The sequence below is a fragment of the Mastacembelus armatus genome, chromosome 3 (genome assembly GCF_900324485.2).
Source record: "Mastacembelus armatus chromosome 3, fMasArm1.2, whole genome shotgun sequence".
In the NCBI taxonomy this organism is placed as follows: domain Eukaryota; kingdom Metazoa; phylum Chordata; class Actinopteri; order Synbranchiformes; family Mastacembelidae; genus Mastacembelus; species Mastacembelus armatus.
Genome location: NC_046635.1, coordinates 8,507,653 through 8,522,098, shown reverse-complemented (window position 1 = coordinate 8,522,098; position 14,446 = coordinate 8,507,653). Strand labels below are relative to the sequence as shown.

At 39.4% G+C, this 14,446-nt stretch overlaps 1 protein-coding gene across 1 annotated transcript; it reads right to left on the bottom strand.

The window, feature by feature from the left end:
- Positions 1-4,629: 4,629 nt before the first annotated feature.
- Positions 4,630-5,929, bottom strand: pkd1l3 (polycystic kidney disease 1-like 3). The gene is made up of 4 exons (XM_026320604.1): positions 5,832-5,929; positions 5,506-5,736; positions 5,285-5,386; positions 4,630-4,842 (listed from the first exon to the last, which is right to left on the bottom strand). Exons 1-4 carry the CDS (start codon positions 5,889-5,891, stop codon positions 4,630-4,632), a joined length of 606 nt encoding a protein of 201 aa, XP_026176389.1. The 5' UTR covers positions 5,892-5,929.
- Positions 5,930-14,446: the final 8,517 nt, after the last annotated feature.

The window sequence follows — 14,446 nt, the reverse complement described above, 5'->3', positions numbered from 1 at the left end:
ATTTGAAACAGCAACACTTTGACATGAAAGAGCAACATTTATCCACTATTTTAGAAAACATTCTGAGGAACTGGAAATTCTGTACATAAAACAGCAGAATGTGCTATGTAATTTTACATTCACAAAGTAAAACCTCCGATAAGTGCAAAAGAGTGTCGAAGAAGTGAGGGGGTGCGGGTTGCAGCTGTACCCATCGCAGAAGATCACTTAAAGGCAGCTTCTTCAGAGTGTGTACCTGCCAGAGTACTGTCTACACTTGTTTTGTTGCTCTGTTAAATGGAGAAAACACTGCAGTTAGACTAACTGAAGAAAGGATGCACTGATAAACTAAAAGGGGCCCTACAGTAGTTTAGAGCTGTGAAAGCAAAGAGTTAGACTGTTTGATATGCATCATTACACAAGAGCTCTCTGCAGTCAACTAAAAACAAAATGGAATAGATACATGCTGCTTTATCAAATATGAATAAGTAATTGGACTAAAGAATTCTGCAATCCAGTACATTCGCTTTGTTCAAAGCTATTCGGTTCTTTACTTAGGTGTTTGTGTTATTACTTTCAGTTCTGTAAGATATTATCATAGGTGAGTATGAATATGTTTTTTGAAGTGAAAAGCTTAAAAAAGATAAGATACACTTTATCTATGTCTGTATGCATGTATTATTATTATTACACCTATTATTATTATTATTCAGGATGTATTACATCAGCTCATATTTTGCCACAGCAGAAACAAAATGAAGTGCACCACTGAAGAAAAGACCTGCAGATTATTTACATCTATAATGCAGGAGACAGACTTTCCTTTGGATGCAGTGCTTACAATAACTGACCAAGAGCCTGTGTGCCTCCAGCTGGGTCTGGAAACATGTTGTTGTTGCTGTTGAAGCTTTTCTTACCTAAAAGCACTTGCTCAACCTCTTCTGTCTCCTCCACAGCTACAGGTTTCAGCAACAGGGCAAAAACCACGGCAACGCCTATGACCTGTGAACAAAATTAAGACACAGACAAATGTTTACATGGCTTGTACTCAAAAATCTTTTAAACATATTGTATTACTCTACAGGAAGAAAATGATCTTAAACATAATCATATTTAAACGCATTATAACAAATGTTTTTACACTAAGTGCTAGATTGACTGACTTTTTATAAGGGATGATTTGACACATCTTTACCCACCTTGAGAGGCTGCAGTATAAAGATGCTCTGGAAGAGGGAGAGGCCCAGGGACATGACCCATTTGATGGACTTCTCTTTCCCATACTGAAAGCCATACAACAGGGTGAAGAAAGTGGACACTCCACTGATGGACAGCAACAGGAACCACCCCAGGAATACACACCACCAGGGCAGCGAGCAACCTGCTGACTTCTTCTTCTTCTTCTTCTTCACAGGAGGTGGGCTGAATCAAGGAGAGAGAATAAATGAGAAGAAATGGAGACACATGAGATGTTCCAATTACATACAACCAGAGTTTGATTTGTGTTTTCATGTTTGCTGGCATGCTGACCAGTTGGCCAAGTGACAGCTGAAGACCATCTCAGCCTTGCGAACCAGCAAGTTGGTGATGTCGAGGGCCTGCTGGTAATCTTGTGGACTCGGAAAGTTTTTTTCATCCAATTTCTCCAGGCACATCAGAAGGTGACAGAGACCAGCTAGGAGGAATCTGCTGCTGTATACCCAGTGGTTGTCACTCTCAGTCTCTCCTGTGTGAAGATTACATACAGGCCAGCATGTAACAACATTTCTCTGCATAGCATGGCTGCTCCAGGGCTTGAGGTTTCTGTTTTGGACTGGAAAGGTGTATTTATTTTTTGCCCCTACTACACAAAACAGAGTGCTGCTTCTTACATTGGTCAGAGAGAGGGAAATGATCATATTCTATGTTTTTCTGTCAACATCACATTAATAAGCTATTATGTTGCACTGATGTGTTCCTTCATTACATGCCCACATTTTCTGTAATGGATTTTAAGTCAACCCCATATACATACTGTATATTTTGCTGTGAATAGAGCACCAAATCTGCAGTCTCTCAAAAAATGCACTTTTTTTTTTAAACTATAGTGCTTTTTTTGTTAGGTATAATACTCCACTGGTTATTTGTCTTGTTTTAAACTTTTACCATGATTGACAGGACAGAAAACCTTATTTTCTTTAACTTGTGCAACTAATAGAAGATAATCATTGTTGATATTTAAAAATAATCTAAATACATAAAAAACTACCTTGCATAAGTTGGACAAATTCATGCACCCTCTCCAAGGCAGGGTAGAGGTCATAGACAGACTCCAGCCTTTGCACTTCTAACATCTTGTTCCTCTGGCTTTTGCTCAACAGAGAAATGACCTCCTCTGTGTCCTGTAGCGGGATGCACAACAAAGACCAAATGCTACATGTGCAGTATACTAATTGATCAAAACATTAAAAGTAGCAGTACCAGTTTTACAATAAAATGTTAGTTGAAGTCAAAGGCATATGGGACACCTAGAGTAACTACGTATAAATTATCTAGGTAATACAAAAATCAAGTCACACATTCTGCAAAACACACCCTGAGAATAGTTGGTATGCTAATAGCGGGGGTTTTCTCCTGTGAGTTGTCTTTTTGGGATTTTTTAATGATGCGAGGTCGTATGCTTCGAAAGATGGTGATGATAAGAATATTGATTGGGAACATGAGGAGACCACTCTCCACCCCGACCATGAAATCCTGCCAGGTCATCTGCAGTGAACCTGGATGGATACAAAGAGACACAGTGCTGTTGAACTGGAGCAACTGAAAACGGGCCTAGTCAGTACTACTGAGCTATAACTATGGTCTGATAAGAAACAGTTACAAGCCATTGAATGGTAAGTACCAGTCAGGTGGAAAACAAGTGATTGGCACCTATTGTACAGTTTCAACCCACTCCACCTATTTTAAGTATATATATATATATATATTTCTATATTTTTGACATTCTGACACTTAAACAATGTGTAGGCAATAACTGTTATAGCTACAGTTTGGGTGTCTTTGTGTATGAGATTTTACATTTTACAAAGTGTTGCCATGTCATTAAGTATGACATATTTTGTTATTTTATTTTAGTATGTAGCATAAGTGTAAAGTGTAAAATTTCAAGTACACACAGATACACAAGGAAAACACCAATTGAACTGAAGGAGCTGTTGTGAACAATCTGCAATTTCCTAAATGTGACATAGTGAGTTTGTGAGACAAAACCGAGCCATATGTGGTGCTTTTCATCCACCAGCATCCACACAATTGTGAATAATTCTCTAAGCTGACACCTTAGAGTTAGAAGTTTCATACACCCACACATATACTGTACATGCACACGCACGCTGTAGGAAAAGCATTTGTGATGCTACTCGTATAGTTGTTCCAACACCTGTGTCCTCTGGAAAGGAACAAACAAGGTCACTAAGCAAAGGTGTTTCTATTTGCTCATCCCACACATGTTCTATTCATTTATAGCTGTGAGGCGATACTAATGCCTCCATAGTTCAAAACGTTTCAGTTGCATGTGTGGAAGCAGAAGTTCTGGAAATAACTAAATTGTTACACCCACTTTTCTACTTTTGACCCTTCTCAAGTTTTCCCTAACCTTTTGACCTTTATGCCCCACATTTTGGATAACATGACATAAAGCAAATCTCTCGTTATACACTATCACGCTTCAGATATAATAATAACTAACTTTGTTTCAAAACTGTGGGATTGTTGTTCAAATGACCTCATTTATATTTATATTATATTATTAATCAATAGCACTGATGACATTAACAGAAGGAGTAGTTACAACTAATGAAAGACTCCAAAGTTTACCAAATGAAAAAACTACTGCTGAGTCCTTATCTATGGGAATGTTCCAGAAGGCGATGTTGATGGCCATAGTGCAGAGGAGCAGGCTCATGCAGCAGGAGACCCTTTGGGCTCGTGTGAATGGACTTCGTGAGGGAGGATCCAGTACAGACACCCAGATGTGTTCATCCCTAAAGCCAGTTGATGTTCTGCTCTGGAAAATATTTCTGACAGACAAAAAGAGAAAGAGATAATGCAAATGACATGACCTTCTTGGAGTTGGTTTACCTCAGTACAATAAAGCGGCTCAATTCTGACCTGAAGCTGGCAATCTCATTGTTCTTTGCAGCATTGAAAGTCTTCTTGGTCAGACCATCTTCACGGTCAGCACTGAGCCAGCAGTCACAAAAGAAGTGCCACACCTGTCGTGTTTGGAGGTCTTGTATGGTCACCTTGTTTAAATACCTTCATAAAACAACACATATCAATTGTTACATGGATAATTTCACATGGTATCTTATATACGCTACAAAATTTGCCAACTGGGAGCAGCTCATGGCAGCAATAAGAGAGACTTTTATGCAAATATGAGGAATGTTGTGTATGTGAATTGTCGTTTATGATTCACAGAGGTTTCTTATCTGCTGGCAAAAAAAAAGTTATTAGAATATAAGCAAAATGAAACAACAATACAACCAAGCTGCAATTAAAATTTATTTATACTGGTTCGTAAACAACCTACGCTGTCTTCAGAGATCTGCCACAGACTTTGGGAAAATAGCAGTTCTGTATTTGGCATGCTACGTAATATATTAATTGCTATTGAAGTCTGCTTAGTCTCAGCCTCCAGTACCATGATGGATGACCTCCAGAGTTGTCGTGCTGTAGCCTGAGATTTTTCACTTCACCGAGTGGGAAAGGTGTGGCCAACAGGAACATATCGACAGCTCCTCTCTCAAACACAGGCTTGTCAGGATCTGTGAGGTTGTGTGTGTCGCTCTCTCCCTCTGAGCCAGTGAGCTTCAGTGTGACCTACAACAGAGCACAATGCATTGATGCAAAAGTGCTGGGTTCACGTCAGTAGTCTAGAATGTGTCTATGCATAAAGGACCAAACTAGTGTTTGTCCATAGTTCGGCGTATTTACCACAAATTGTATGTACCTAAGATAACTATCTTGAGACTAGATGTTATAGTTAATTCAGTAAATAGAGCTGATAATGCAGGGATTAAGACTATTCTGTAGTGGAGTTGCCCTCAATATTTTCATCAACATTGAAAATTTGTGAACATATTGCCCAGTGCTTTCTTGGTTAAATTCCCTGAGATAATGTAGCATGTGAATGTTCACTTATATTCATGGTGCAACATCAGCTGAATCTAGTGACTCTCTGAAAGGCAGGAAATCATGCAATAATCTGAGAATAAATTGTTTGCTGTGAAGAGGTTTACTCTAAAATAAATAGGACTGTTACATTTGCAGAAGTCCCAGCGTTTTTGCGGTGCCCTGTCTGGACACTGATCAGGTAGTTGTACTGAGCACCTGGGTGGTTGTCCTCCAGCAGAGTCATTTTCCTCTGCAAATTCAACATTGAATTCGGTGTATAAATATGAATGTGCTGGAATAAGTATGAAAACTTCAGTCTCAAAATAAACCAAAGAAAATGTAAGACATTATGACTTAATGGACACAGACCTTAGAGCGTGACCTGCGGTCAGCATAGCAGGCCCACATCAGGGTGATCAGATAGAGGGCAAAGAAAGCACACAACAGTGCCAGCACCACATAGTTCTGAGTCACAGTGGCAAATAACTCTGCTGTGTGAGATAAGTCCACGTAGTTTGGCATCACAAAGAAGGAGCTCCCAAACAGAGTGAGGTGGTTACACAGACACTGTGTACGCTCTGGAGTGCTTTTCTCTCCCACCTGAGACAAAGACAGCACATCACCGGCTGATACGCAGCGACCGGGCGACTACTACATTACTGTGAATGCAAAGCCAAGGCAATGTGGAAATTTACCTGGCAGCCCTCTGTGCTCCAGAACTCCCTCTCTATGTCCCAGTACATGCACTTGCTCATAAAAGAAGTGATCTTCAATGTCAGGCCTTGCACCCAAGTGGAATTGTAGAGTCTGGCGTCAACATACCAATCTCCTGGAGTCTGCTGTAGCATGTTTGGGGTTATTATCCAGCGATAGTTTCCTGCAGCAAAAAGCAACTAACGTGACATTTTGATCGAAGAAACAAATGAATTTTACATACATACATGTTTTACATACAACTCTAAATATTGTAATTTGTGTTTTTGTATATCATTGTATTCTGTGTATTTGATATATTAACACATGAGAGAACTGACCACATGACCACCAAAGTGTAAACAAAACTGAGACTGTCTTTTACTGTTTTGTGTTATTATTAGTGGCTACCTGAGTCAGTAGCAGCTAAACACTGCTGCTTATGGTGACAGGTACCTTTTGGGCTCAAGATGGTGGTGATGTTGGTATTTGAAGAATTGGGAGGTGATCCTGGAGACAAGGCAAGTAGCAGTGAGACTTTGGCACTGGGCTCCACGCTGAAGAAGATGGTCATATTAGTGTCTGAAATGTTAAGTTTGGTCAACGCTTTCGTGTTTTTCTCCAACACAACGGTAGTATTCATCGGTACTGAAGCATTTGGACGGGATAGAAAAATCTGCAGAAACCAGAGCAACAGTAAGTTATTATTAGTTTTAAAATCAAACATAAGGGCATAAATTGTATGTTACATCACACCAAAGCTCTTTAATTGCACAATGGAGAAGAGCTATTTTGCTCCTATCCAGGTGTTTGGACTGTATGTAATCCACACTCCTCTGTTCTCGAACAAATTTCACATCTGCTTTGCCTTGCCACCTACATTAAAAAAATCTGCACTATAGTTGTGATGGCACAAAACCCAGCGTTTATGTTGGCTTTACCTCTATCATCTCTGTCAGGTTTTTCAGCCTAATGTCTGAGGCTCGATTACTGAGTAAAATGCTGCAAACATTTCCTGAGATGTCTTGATATGGGTGGGGATTCACTGAAAATGTGGCTATCTGAAAAGAATAAAAGCTCTTTTATAAAGGACAGAAGACAACAAAGACACAAACATGGAAACACACTGTGATAATACACACAGACCTGAGTAAAGATTGGACTCAATTTTCCCAGCTGAGACTGTAGTGCTGAATTTGAGGGGAGTTTGGCAAAATTACCATCAGTCTCTGAACCCAGCACTGCATTTCCGATGGAATTCAAATTGAAACTGAGCGGCGGGAAACAAAATTTGAAGTGTATCAGTTTTTAATAGTTTAAGAACAAGTTACAGCAACAGCGGGATATATATGAGGTGCAGAAAGAAAACACCAACTTGTTCTGATATAGCGCCCCTGTTCGATACTTGATGACAACCTCCTGTGTGATTGTTGAACCCAACATCAAAGAGATCGTCCGAAAAATCTCAAATACCTGCTCAAACAAAGGCTGGAGGGGAGGGGGGAAATGCAACATCATGTCTTTAAGAGCTATAATACATTTATAGTATAATATAATGTGTAAAATTACTCCTGCACGCTCTTCTGAACTTACTGTAGGGTTTGGGTTAGTGCTGATGTCACATTTTTTCATTGAGAGTAGGAGGATACCCATGCTACAGTTGATGATGTGACTGATAGTAGCATTGTTTTGTGAAGCAAACTGTGTAGTCATGGCTTTAGTGCCTTCCAACAAGTACTTAACAAATTTGTCCTGTGAAAAAGAGAAATAGAAGGCATTTAAAGTGCCACAGCTTGTTCTCAGCATAAAAGAGGTGAAGATTGTGCTAACAATGCTGTATATGTTACAGAGGTTTGCCAGAATGAAGGCACCCACCCTGCTGTCATTTGTGGGCTCGCCTACTGTCGTTTCCATCCTCTCTAGTTCTGTATCCGCCTCCTGTCACAGAAAAACGAGACTTGTAAACTACCCTTAACGGTACTGTTCAGTATTTCATGATTCATTGGTCAAACAGGAGGTATATAATGCTAACAAGGCATCTCTCACCTGGAGAAGTATGGTAATGTTTTTAATAGATGCAGCCATGCCGGCTAAACTTCTTTTGAGACCTGAAATAAAAGTGTGTGTATGTGAATAAGAAGGAAATACACAAATTCAGGTGATTTCAGCTTGAGATGATAAAGTACAGTGTTTCAATCTAACTTACGGGATCTGGTTACTTGACTGGGCACTATTGTATCCTGCAAAGAGAACATGAACAAAACCAACATATGAAAATTCGGTCTCAATGTTTGTATTGTTAGATACTGACTGTGAAATGTTTCTTTTACCTTAGTGTTTGACACCGTCTGCAAATCTTTAAAACAAGAATCACACTGTTATCAAATAGCACGTTGAATATTACGTAAAATTTAATGTAATAAACTGTAATACTTCACTGCTGTTAAGAATGCAACAGTAGAAAGGATGACATGAAGGAAGGGATACACGGGAAGGGAGGATGGTGTTAGAGCGGTGATCAGGTAGCTGTGGTTACTCACTGTAGGTGCAGAGGAAGCCTCGTCTCTGGCTGCAGTCAGATGTCACGACGAGCTGAACAGGATTCAGCTTCATGTATGTGCAGTTGTCTTTTGAAATGACACCATCTTCTGTTTTGGAAAGACATGCACATAAACAGACGAAGCAATAAAATAAGCTTACGATTATGGATATTTCTATGATCAACAATTCTTTGAAACTAAACCCACGTGACAACAATAACCATTCAAGCTGCTTAATCTGCAAATTATTTTTCCCACTAATTAGTGAACAAAATGTCAAAACATGATTGAAAATACCCATCACAAATTCCCGGAGTCCTGTGTAATATCTCCAAATTCTTTGTTTTCAAAAACAAAACATATTTATTACAAATAAAGCAAATTCTCATATTTCAGAAGCTTAAAGCGAAGAATTTCTGCCTTTTTCATTTAAATATTGAATAACCTTTAGTCAAGGCCTCTGATAATTATTAAATCACACAACATGAAAAGAGAAAACTATTTTCATCACTGTCGACTATGCTGCCTGTGGCTATGGCAAGAAGTGGCAAATATCATAAGCCAAAAACTATTAAAGGCAAAATCCAACAATCTAGTGTATTTTACTCACTTATGTAGGGTTCCTCTCTGACCCCCTCTCCCAGCCACCATGAGAAACTGCTGTTGTTACACTCTCTTGTGATATTCTTCAGGAAATTTTTGATTGTGCTGTTCATCACCTTAAGGAGCTCCCCTCCTCGAACTTCACAGCTGCTCCTGGCCTGGGACCAGGTTTCTGATTCCCTAACAAAGTCAAAACAGACATTTCTGAAAACAAACTCACACACACTGTTGTTGCCTTGACAGGCCTCAGACGTTTCAGGTAAAGACAGAAATCCAACTGAAATCCATAAAAATATAGAAATTCTGAGTAACATGTCCATAGTTGCTATAATGGACAGAGTCAGAGCATTTAGTGCTGCAAGGACTATCCCTGGGACAGAAACTGAGCAAGGTGACTCCTGTCTGTCACATGAAAATTAGCTAGCTTTTTCCAGAAAAACTCTGCATATGGTCTCAGTACATTAGGTAAATCACTGAAGACACTCAAACTAGATGCAAAGTGAAGGATTCACTTGGTATTACCAAAGGTCACACAAGATCTGATCTCATCTGCTTCACTTTTTAATTGCTGTTACAATAAAAAAAAACATACAGTACATTATTGTTGAATATGCATTATAATGATCATTTCTTAAATTATAGCTTATTCTCAAATGACACCCCCCTAAATATTGACTGTCTTCGCACCTCTATAACAACTAGACGATGCAATTTCTGAAGAAATTGCGTTGGGATTGCCGATCGCCGCGAAAAGCTCGAGGCAGACCGCGTTGCCGAAGCACGTTTTGAATCGACCGATTGCGATAATCGAGAAATACCGACTGCAGTGAGGGTGCTTTCATTTTGAGAAAATGCTATAAACAGGCTTTTATTTTGAAAGGACAAAGAGCTGCAGGAGTCTCATGGGAACTCACAACAGAATCTGGACTTTATTTTGAATATTCCTCATACTTTACAAAAATGTGATATCTTCCAATAAATAACTGTAGACTTTTATTGTGAAAGTCTGACCATGTCAAAAACCATGGCTGACAAAGAAAATGGCTTCACTTGGTACCTGAAGCTGTATGCCAATAGGTAACGTCCATTTTAATATTGAGTTGCTGTTTCAGGGCTTTTTTATTGAGAAAATGCTATTTCGGGGCTTTTATTTTGAAAGGACAAAGTGCTGCAGGAGACTCTTGGGACCTTGTACAAGAATCTGGACTTTATTTTGAATATTCCTTACAATTTACAAAATTGTAATATCTTACTATAAATAACTGTAGACTTTTATTGTGAAAGTCTCACCATGTCAGAAACCATGGCTGACATGGAAAATGGCCTCACTTGGTACTGAAGCTGTATGCCAATAGGTAACGTGCATTTTAATACTGAGTTGCTGTTTCAGGGCTTTTCTATTGAGAAAATGCTATTTCGGGGCTTTTATTTTGAAAGGACAAGGTGCTGCAGGAGACTCTTGGGACCTTGTACAAGAATCTGGACTTTATTTTGAATATTCCTTACTATTTACAAAAATGTAATAACTTACTATAAATAACTGTAGACTTTTATTGTGAAAGTCTCACCATGTCAGAAGCCATGGCTGACATGGAAAATGGCCTCACTTGGTACCTGAAGCTGTATGCCAATAGGTAACGTCCATTTTAATATTGAGTTGCTGTTTCAGGGCTATTCTATTGAGAAAATGCTATTTCTGGGCTTTTATTTTGAAAGGACAAGGTGTTGCAGGAGACTCTTAGGACCTTGTACATGAATCTGGACTTTATTTTGAATATTCCTTAAAATTTACAAAAATGTAATATCTTCCTATAAATTAATGTAGACTTTTATTGTGAAAGTCTCACCATGTCAGAAACCATGGCTGACATGGAAAATGGCCTCACTTGGTACCTGAAGCTGTATGCCAATAGGTAACGTCCATTTTAATATTGAGTTGCTGTTTCAGGGCTATTCTGTTGAGAAAATGCTATTTCGGGGCTTTTATTTTGAAAGGACAAGGTGCTGGAGGAGACTCTTGGGACCTTGTACAAGAACCTAAAGTTTATTTTGAATATTCCTTACAATTTACAAAAATGTAATATCTACGTATTAATGACTAGACATGTATTGTAGACTTGAGCTGTTGCTATGGTGACCTAAACGCAGAGTGGGGGTGGGGGGTGGGTACTGGGTGGTCGCAAAGTGTAACAGCAGTGGACATTTGGCAGCCCGTCATTCTTAATTACCAACCACAGACATCTTGCTATGCTTCAATTGCTTTGTGTTGAGCTGTTGCTATGGTGACCTATGCCCAGAGTGGGGGTGAGGGTGAGGGTGAGGGTGGGGGGGGGGGGGGGGGGGGGGGTACTCAGTGGTCACCAAGTGTAACAGCAGTGGACATTTGGCAGCCTGTCATTCTTAATTACTAACCACAGACAGATGCTATGCTGCTAATACATTGTATGTATTTGCTATGGTCACCTATGCCCAGAGTGGGGGGGGGTGGGGTGGTATTGAGTTATACTATAATATTCAAGATATTCCAAAAAATGAAGGATTGGTGGCGAGTTAGAAACACCCTTCATTTATGTTTCTCTCCAAAAATTGTAGAGATCTTTAGAATGGGAGTGAATGAGAGATTGAGCAGTCACTCTCTGTCTGTTAGGCCACCTTGTGGAAAAACCATAGGTCCTATGAAAATGAGAACAGCATTGCCTGAAAGAAGACAAAAATCTCTACTACTTTTGAGAAAATGGTGTATGAAGAGTCAAAATTGTGGCCGTGACGGCGAGTTAGAGAGAAAAATTTTCCCTAAACTTAACAGCTTCTCCCACTCTAGCGATGACATCACGCACTCTAGCCCTCTCCCATACACACCAATGTAAAATTCAGAAATTTCCTAAAAAAAACATAAAACTTAAACTGCGATTGAAGAAAAACCGTAATAGATATCAAAAAGCTGTATACAAGACTTATAGATTAATGCCTTCTGACCCGTTTAAAGGTCGAATGGTGTTTCTAGCTGAAAGTATGCTGACACAGTTGAGGCTCAAAGAGGACAAAGTTGAAAGGGGATTTTAACGTCCCCTCCATTCATTCCTATGGGAAAAAATTCCGACAAAACCTGGAATATTTCGGAAATTATGAAAGATATCGCTGAGAAAAGTAGAAGCACCCATCTCCTCATCGAGCTGCACGCGACGGTGTTTGAATGACGTTTCTACGTCGAACGGTGTAGGACTAGATAGCGACCGAAAAACGGCGGAATAATAATAATAACTAGAAAATGCATTTCCTGCGGAAGATGCGTGTGAATGCTGAAAGCTGAATGAAGCTGCCCAACGATGCTGAAAATGGCTGAAACGCATTGCTGAACAAGCTGAAGGCTGAAATGCAATGTTGAAGAATCGTGGAAGCTGAAATGTAAAAGTGGAGTTCGAAGCTTAACCCGTTTAGCTAAAAAAAACTTTTGAACATTGCTGAAAATGGCTGAAATGTATTGCTGAATAAGCTGAAGGCTGAAATGCAATGCTGAATAAGCTGAAGGCTGAAATGCAATGCTGAAGAATCCTGGAAGCTGAAATGTGAAACCGGAGTTGGAAGCTTAACTTAACTAAAAAACTATTCAACATTGCTGAAAAGGCTGGAAAGAAAATCATATGATGTAGAAATTGCTAAAGAAAGAAGTTAAACTAACATGAAAGAAGACAAAGTGTAGTGAACGATGGAAGAACTAAAGGATTTGAATATATGAGTTAAAAAAGGGAAGAATGAAACAGCAAAAAAGTGAACTTGTAGAAAGACTGTATAGACAGAAACAATGTATAGTTTAAAAACTAATAAATATTGCTGAAAAAATGAAGAAGGTAAAGTCTGTGTAAGCGAAGCACAAATATTTGAAGGACGGTTTTCTTAGAGAATATGAAGCGGCGAAGGCCTGAAAAAACATACACACATACATCACATGTTGAGTAAAATACAGAAAATTGCCAAAAGAAAACTGGAGGGTCCTGGAAGTGTGCACTGGGGGGGGGGGGGGGGCAGGGGAGAGGGGCAGGCATCCAGGGGGAATGGTTCAGTTAACACTAGTTAACAGTGTGAGCATCCCTAGTTTGTGTGAAGATAACATACCAGAAGGGATTGGAATTATCATTTGTCATTAACAGATAAAAGAAAATTGAGTTTTATGTTTACATTAAAGATAGATTTTTTTTTTTTTCAAAGAAAACAACTAGGTTCAGGTGAGAAAGTGAGGTCAAAATGACACATGACAAATGATAATTCCAATCCCTTCTGGTATGTTATCTTCACACAAACCAAAATAATAAGGTGCATATAGTCTAAATTTGTCCCTGCAGCAATCGCCAGCTCTCTCGCTCTCGGGCAGGAAGCAAGTGCTGCAAGCTAGCGCTGGCAATACGGGATGAGATTAAATGAAATATAACGTTTCTTAATCGCCTAATGAAAATTCACAATACGCCAGTCAATGTGCTCCGATGTTCACGTCAAGTATCTGTGAACACACACACACACACACACACACGTAACGACCTGCCAATGAAGCAATAAAAAGGGCTGTTCCTTGCTAGCAGATCGTGAACTATAACTTAACTGAAAACTGAGCAAAGCTCCTCACTGAACGTTACCATGATTGTTACACACATTTTGGTTAGTATTAAGGAATATACGTAATTTCATAGCCATGTGTATTCCAACTAAAATCAATACGAGTAATGTACGTCCATAGGTACGAAGCACACACAGCCACTTTGTTTTGAGCTGTTACTATGGTGACCTAAGCCCAGAGTGGGAGGGGGACTGACGCAGCAGTTAACACGCTGAGTGAAGCAGAAGCTAACAAAACTTCACCTCACACAACGGAGGACTACAGAAGAACTATAAGACCTATCGTAATAATTCTTTCACTAACAGAACCAGGAGGCTTCAACGAAGAGACTCATCCGCTTTTTGTGAAGATATTCCAAAAAATGAAGGATTCGTAGCGAGTTAGAAACAGCCTTCATTTGTGTTTTCCCCCAAAACTCTAGACATGATTTACAATGGGAGTGAATGAGACATTGAGCCGTCACTCTCTGCCTGTTTGGCCACGTTGCGGAAAAACCGTAGGTCCTATGAAAATAAGAAAAGCATTGCCTGAAAGAGGACAAAAATCTCTACTACTTTTGAGAAAATGGTGTATGAAGATTCAAAATTGTGGCCGTGACGGCGAGTTAGAGAGAAGAATTTTCAATAAACTTAACAGCTTCTCCCGCTCTAGCCGTGACGTCACGCGCTCTAGCTCTCTCCCATACACACCAATGTAAAATTCAGAAATTTCCTAAAAAAACCATAAAACTTAAACTGCCATTAAAGAAAAACCATAACAGATATCAAAAAGCTGAATACAAGACTAATAGATTAATGCCTCCTGACCCGTTTAAAAGTCGAATGGTGTTTCTAGCTTAAAGTATGCTGAAGTAGTTAAAGCTGAA